General features: G+C 32.6%; 1 protein-coding gene across 5 annotated transcripts in view; it reads left to right on the forward strand.

Annotated features, from left to right (window-relative positions):
* The window catches only part of LOC124423884 (innexin shaking-B), a 20,401-nt gene that overhangs the window by 10,883 nt on the left and 2,018 nt on the right, over positions 1–7,500 (forward strand). For all 5 annotated transcript variants that reach the window (XM_046962203.1, XM_046962201.1, XM_046962204.1 and 2 more), the window contains 3 exons: positions 1,698–1,917; positions 4,254–4,543; positions 5,956–6,209. In XM_046962203.1, the coding sequence (XP_046818159.1) occupies positions 1,698–1,917; positions 4,254–4,543; positions 5,956–6,204 (759 nt within the window). In that variant the 3' untranslated portion in view covers positions 6,205–6,209. The remainder of the gene's footprint in view (positions 1–1,697; positions 1,918–4,253; positions 4,544–5,955; positions 6,210–7,500) is intronic.

Below are 7,500 nucleotides of genomic sequence, written 5' to 3' on the forward strand. Positions count from 1 at the left end.
GCCACCGGCCGACGTACTTATAACAAAGAGCAGAATGCAATTATGCTAAAAGCGAGGAAGCGTACCCATTCCGCAATCTACGTAAGCAAACAATACGTCTATATTTATAACGAGTAATTTTCTCTTCTCGCTTAGAGAAAAGTGTTGCTTAGGCGGGCTGTGGTATTCCCTCCTTCTTTGCATAATCGCACTTTGGAATTATTGAAGAGAAGGAGGAGAAGAAGAAGAAGAAGAAGAAGAAGAAGAAGAAGAAGAAGAAGAAGAAATTACCGTCGCGTATCGTTAAACGATTAAAGCTTTCTCTGATATACGAAACATTCGACCACTAGAAGCTCTTTTTCCAATATTCTGAAGAGAGAGAGATGTAGAGAGAGAGAGAGAGAGAGAGAGAAAAAGAGAAAAAGTAATTATTTATACGATTCACGAAATATTTTCTTACTTAACGACGTTGTCATATGAAATCGCGATTTATTTACATTGGCAACCAGCATGCGATTAGCAATTTTTCGGGACGTAAAATGAATTTTTAATAATCACGTAACAACGTCTTTTTATATAAACTGTGATCATAAATATCGGTCATTGCGATGACGGAGATTAGCTATCTTTTTCTCTTTTTCACTTAAGAGGACGCATTAGTATGGTTAAAAAAATGTAAAAGCAACGGCGACTGCGAAGGCGACTGGAAGCAAGAATTCATCGCCTCGAATGTTAAGCTCGTTATCTTTTCACTCTTATAAATTATGATCGTACATGTTCTCTCTCTCTCTCTCTCTTTCTTTCTTTCTCTCTCTTTCTCTCTCTTTCTCTGTTTGCAGATAAAAATAGTTTGAAGATCAATTATAAAGATTAATTAATGTAGGGCAATATTTGCCGAGGCCGGTATTGCCTCCGTCTACGTGTAAGCTTAATACTCGAGATCGAGTATTAAAAGGTGGTAGAAAAGCTAGAGCTGGACCGAGGCCTCTGGCGATAGGCCAAGAAACTTCGTACGTTACCACCACCGGCATCAGGATTTACACCCGCTTCTTTGATCCGATAGGTGCATCGGCATTACTTCGGAAATCCCAATCGATCGATCAATCTCTTTCTCTCTCTTTCTCTCTTTCTCTCTTTCTCTTTCGCTCTTTATCTCTCTATATCTCTCTATATCTCTCACGAGTAAACAGATTTTGTATCGCAATAATTCTTTCGTTAGATGTATTAAACCCAATGAAATGAAAGAATTGAACGAAGTTTCCAGCAAATCCAAGTAACATCTGGACAGATGGTGATAGTAAGACAGTCATTGGTAAGACGTCTACAGGCTTGTATTCAAATGCGAGGAGGTTATTTCGAACGTCTCTTATGAAAGTAAGCAGATAGAGTTTGTTGAAAATCAAATCCACTATAACTCGAGCGAAAAGAAGGAAAGAAAGAAAAAAAGAAAAAAAAAAAAGAAAAAGAAAAAGAAATATCAAATAGGACATATGTTTATGTGAACTTTTTCTTTATTGTTTTGATGTGCCGAATCCATCCCTAAAATATGTTCCATTCTATATACAGTGTTATTGTACAATATATATATATATACTACAGATTGTGTGCATATATGTTTATCTAAGTTACTATATATATATATATATATATATATATATACACCTCGTTCGTTCTACCATATATGGTAGACATTTAATACATTTGAATATAATTTGTAGGCGATTCTCTTTTACACTCCGCGATGGCTGTGGAAGGGCTGGGAGGGCGGGAAGATTCACGCTCTCATGATGGATCTCGACATAGGTTTGTGCTCGGAGGTAGAAAAGAAACAAAAAAAGAAGATGCTGCTTGACTACTTATGGGAGAATCTACGTTATCACAATTGGTGGGCATACAGGTACTACCTCTGCGAAGTTCTCGCTCTCCTGAACGTGATCGGTGAGTAGTCATATATTCTCTCGCTTCCTGTCTCTCATTTTTTATTCGTTTCTTCGAAAAAAGAAAAAAAAAGAAAAAAAAAAAGAAAAAAAAGAAAAAAGCAAACAAATCAAAATAATAAACTAAAAGAAACAAAATTTCTTTCGCGCTTGATGATAAATCGAAACTAACTAATAATTATGATTTAAAACATGAAAGTTTAATCTTATTATGTTAATACTTGTGTCATACTTAACTTAAGAGTCTTTCTGGCTCGTTGCGAAATGGAACGAAGAACAGGCTCCTTTCTATAACGATGACGGTAATGTCGCGTGGCGATATCGGACCTAGCTGACCTATTTTCTCAAAAACGAAACGATACGAGGAGAAAGATAAAGATGAAACTTCTTTTTAAAGTTCCTCGGACAAAGGTGGCCTTTCGTATAAAAAGGTAGGACCGAGAGATTCTACGAAGGAACTGTGCAGTGGGATGTAAAATAAAAATTTCAAATGGTGCCAGGAACTCGATTCTTATACTCTCTTTCTCTCTCTCTCTCTCTCTCTCTCTCTCTCTCTCTTTTTCTCTTTCTCTCCCGCTTTTGAAAGTGGGAGATTGTATCAAATATATTTTTTATTCGAATCACTTCTTTCCCGTTGTAAGATACGATCACGATACTTAACTAATATATAAACTTTATCAAGAATCTTTTCCTTCTCATTTTCTACAAAAAAAAAAAAAAAAAAAAAAAAAAAAAAAAAGAAAAGAAAAAAGGAAAAAAAAAAGAAATATAAATTTATAGTTATCACATTTTCTCCCGTCATTTGCATTTCCTTTCATTTTCCAGTTAGTCACTTTCTTTTTTTCTTTTTCTATTTCTTTCTTTCTTTCTTTCTTCTTATCTTTTTTTTCTTTTTTTTAAATTCATCTCATTTTCTTTATATATATATATATATATTTTTTTTTTTCTTTTTAAAGGTACCATCAGTACATATTTGATCTCTTTTATTATTCTTGTTTACTTTTCTACCTTTCTCTCTCTCTCTCTCTCTCTCTCTCTCTCTCTCTCTCTTATTCATTCTTATTCGATCTATTTCATATTATCTCTTTTCTTTTCGTTTGTGTCACTCGTCGAAACAAATTTCATCATTCTTTCTAACGCTTTTCTTTGAGCTCTTTACTTGTTTAACTATTTACATTTCTTTTGTCAGGTTATATAAGTAAAGCCATATATATTTCAGGGCTTTACTTTCTATTATTTTCATATACGTTTTGTCTTAGCTAAAACGAATAAGTATAAACGATATGGATCGACAGATAGAAAAAAGAAGGATGACATAAGTAGAGGAAATGAGAAGCAGAGAGAGAGAGAGAGAGAGTGAGAGAGAGGGGTGGAGAGGGAGAGAGGGAGGGAGGGATTTTAGAATGAATAGAAAGAGTGAATGAACGATTCACAGTAGAATTTGGCAGCGATACAGCTGCTTCTAGTCGTGTTAATGGAAGACGTACTTACTCAGCTCGATCGTATCTTTTTTTTTTGTTTTTTTTTCCTTTTTTTTTTTTTTTTTTTTCTTTAATGAATGAATAAAAACAACGTTTTTCTTTTTTTTTTTTCTTTTTTCTTTTTTCCTTTTCTTTTTCTTTTTCTTTTTCTCTTAGATCCATGTCAAAGTTCTCGATTTTTATTCGGTTACTGGCTCCTCTAAAACTATTTCGAATATACACCAAAAGTATTAATAGTCACTTCGCCTTTTCCTTTTTCCCACCTCTTACAGGCAATTAACCCCATTTGTGTCTTTCCGAGGAAACGCGGGCACGAGACCCGACGGAAGTTTGCGAAACTTTCGTAAGATCCGACAAACAATTTAGCTTTTCTTATACGTTCAACATAGCGATAATCGAACGGCCTCGTTTGAACGGATCGTGAACTTGAGTCATCGTGTCTATTAACTCGAAAATCTAATTTCTTTGATTCTCCGAACGGCCAGAGACGTGTTCCAGATGATTATCTATTTGCGAGAATTTATTTATTATAAACATTATATGGTATATTTTTTTCCCCCCCATGTACACACATGTACATAGATATATTTGTGTATACGTTTTTTTTTTCTTTCTTCTTTTTTTTCTTTCTTTCTTCTTTTTTTTCTTTCTTTTTTCTTTTTTTTCTTTTTCTTTTTTTTTTTTTTTTTTACGTTTAGTATTTTTAAAGATTAAGTAGTTAAGATTGTTTATTATTAGACGTTTCGAGAGTTGAAATTTCCCACGTGGTAGATTTCTGTTAATGATTATCGGCCAATCAGAAACGATAGATTGTTGTTATCCATTTGAGAGCTCAAATACGACGTGTCTGGCGCAGGTCAGATGTTCTTGATGAACCGTTTCTTCGACGGAGCCTTCCTGACTTTTGGGATCGACGTACTTAGGTTCCTCGAGTCCGATCAAGAGGACCGGGTCGATCCAATGATCTACGTCTTTCCACGAATGACCAAGTGCACCTTCTACAAATATGGCGTGAGCGGTGAGGTCGAGAGGCACGATGCAGTTTGTATATTGCCATTGAACGTTGTCAACGAGAAGATCTACGTCTTCCTCTGGTTCTGGTTCCTTCTTCTCGGGATATTAAGCTTCATAACGGTATTATACAGGGTCAGTAGATGAGGATCATACGTCTAAAATTATCTTCTTATGGACTTTCATCGATCATTTTTTTTTGTTTTTGTTTTTTTTTTTTTTTTCCTTTTAATCATCGTCATGTAAAGTTCAACATCGTGGAGAAACATTGGTTAAAAAGGAAGAGAAAGTAAAAGGACGGTGAAAGTAAATGCGAATGCTCGATGAAAGTCCATACGTCTGTTAGGTTGACTCTTTTCAATCTTCTTCCTCTTCCTCGTTGAAGAAGAGGATGAAGATGAATATTTTTAATGTTTACTTCTCTCTCTCTCTTTTGTTTTGTTTTCTTTTCCTTTTTCTTTTTTTTTTGCAATTCATAAAGAAGCCAAATCGATTATTCTAAAGAGATATCTTCTCTACGATGCATAAGATACATCGTGTAGATTTTAGATATTAAACGTGGTACACGTTTAAGCATCAATTTGTTTTTCTCTCTTATGTATTCCTTCGTTCGTAACTCCCTGAATAAAATTATCGAAGGCAGCTTATCAGAAGTTTTCCCTCTCATCCCTCGAGAAATCTGCTAATTTCGTAGCTTCTGGCATGTAAAGATATCCGTGCGATAGGGCACGCAAACGAATTAACCCTTTTCCATTGGAAAACAGACATTTTGTTACATCTATGCTCTTACGTACGTACGTACGTACATACGTATGTATGTATACGTGTATGTATTTCTCTGTGTAGAGATAATTTTTAATCTTTAATGATTATCTTTTATTACAAAGGATATAACATTTAAGAGAATCAAATCTTTTATTTAACGTCATTAATCTTTTCAATGGAATGAATTAGACAATTAATTGGAAAAAAAGACTAAATATTTATTACGTTGCATTTTTATTATATCGATGAAATTAATGTTAGGAATTATATGGAATTGCTCAATTATCAAATTAAAATTAATTTCATAAAAGGAAAAAAAAAAAAGGAGGTGAACATAATCTGACGAATTAATATAAAATTGCTTTTTAAAATTTCCCTTTAACATATACATTCGAATAAAACATTATAGAATGTATAAATCTAAACGTAGCTATTATTTAATGACATATAAAATAAATGATATGGAATATCGTTATTATTGAAATAAATTATTTTTTATTAGACGATGAAGAAAATATTATCATTTAATGGCATCAAATTAAGAAAATTTATTATTAATATAAACAGTGATGGATTCCGTCAGATTGACACTTAAGTTTAAAAAAAGAAAATTTCTAAAAATGGATTTAATCGATTAGGCTTGTGAACGGTTCATAATATATCAGCCTGTAAATGCAGTGAGTCTGAAAAAAAAAGAGAAAAAAAGAAAAAGAAAAGGGGGGAAAAAAAGAAAAAAAAGAAAAAAAAAAAGAAATAGTATTGTCTGATCGTATGATCCACAGATCGTAATCATATTTTCACCACGAACGAGGGTATATCTACTGAGACTGAGATTTCGTCTGGTTAGAAGAGAGGCCGTTGAGACGATAGTACGACGTAGCAAGGTCGGCGATTGGTTTCTCCTTTATATGCTAGGCGAAAACTTGGACACCGTAATATACAGAGACGTGATGCACGAATTGGCGAATAAGCTTGCCTCGAGGCATCATCACGGCGTACCAGGAGCAAAGGGAGAACTACAAGAAGCCTGATCGAGGTGAGTGCCTCTCATTGTTGTTTTTCTCTTATACGTGGTTTGCGTCGATCAGAAACGATTTAACACACAGAATTATCCCAAAAAAGTTTTATCTAGGCGAGCCAAATTATAAATTTGCAAATATTTGGTCGGACTAAAAAAAAAAAAAAAAAATACAAAAACAAAAAGTGTTACGAAAAAAATACATTCAAATCGATAAAACTTTATAGATATTACGGACAATATTATACTAATTTTATAAAACAATCGTTCTTCATTTATATGACAACAATATATTATTTTTTATCAATAGATTTCAAGAATAATTGAACAAAAAGTAATTAAATAAATTTAAATAAAAAATGAAAAAAGAAATGAAAAAAGAAAAAAGAAAATAAAAATAATAAATTCATCAATCTGAAATGACTCGTGCAATTGTTGTTTTCTTTTTCAACCCTAATTGTACACATCTCAAAATAATTTCAATTTGTCTACTTTTACAGGCACTTTGTACAGCTATCATTTCAAATTATTCACACAGAATGAATAATTTTGACTCTGATAAAATGTTGTACATTCTTTGAAGCCTTATAAAAAAAATTTATAAATAATACAATATACAAATTGTTTTAATTGGGCTCAAAATTGGCCCGAGATATCTCTACATTCCACAGGCACAATTAGGTTTAATAGCCTTGGTTCTAAATCGATATTAATGTATTCTTAACGTCATTTCTAAATTCGTCATTTCATCAGTTAATTTTTATCTCAATTTGAATTTATTAATATTAATGATTGAGAAAAGTTTTTTCGGTATATGTATAAATGTTTCCAAATAATGAAAACATTTTTGTTAAGCGTGTTCGCGGAATTATGAAAAAATCCTGTGAAGATAATCCTTTATAAAAATCAGTAATTGAGTAATTGTTGTGAATAAGAATTCTTGAGTTTTTACGTTTTCCTACAAATTTGATCAGTTCGTAGCCATTGTAAATTTAAGATCGCGAATGATCTGACACATCGCAGATCGTATTTTTAGGGTTTTACGGGTCGTACATTGAGAATCTTTGATTTAACATCTTCGTCCCGAGAGATTGAAGATCGATTTGTCAATCTACAAAAATTTCTTTTTTTCCTTTCTTTTCTTTTCTTTTCTTTTCTTTTTTTTTTTTTTTTTTTTCTTTTAAATCTTCGTGTACAATTTTGTAACATAACATCGGGCTCTTGTTACATTGATATATACGTATCTACTACATAATGTACACGAAGATGTAAACACGTACGATGATATATACATAAATACGTACGTACA

This window comes from Vespa crabro, chromosome 4 (genome assembly GCF_910589235.1).
Source record: "Vespa crabro chromosome 4, iyVesCrab1.2, whole genome shotgun sequence".
In the NCBI taxonomy this organism is placed as follows: domain Eukaryota; kingdom Metazoa; phylum Arthropoda; class Insecta; order Hymenoptera; family Vespidae; genus Vespa; species Vespa crabro.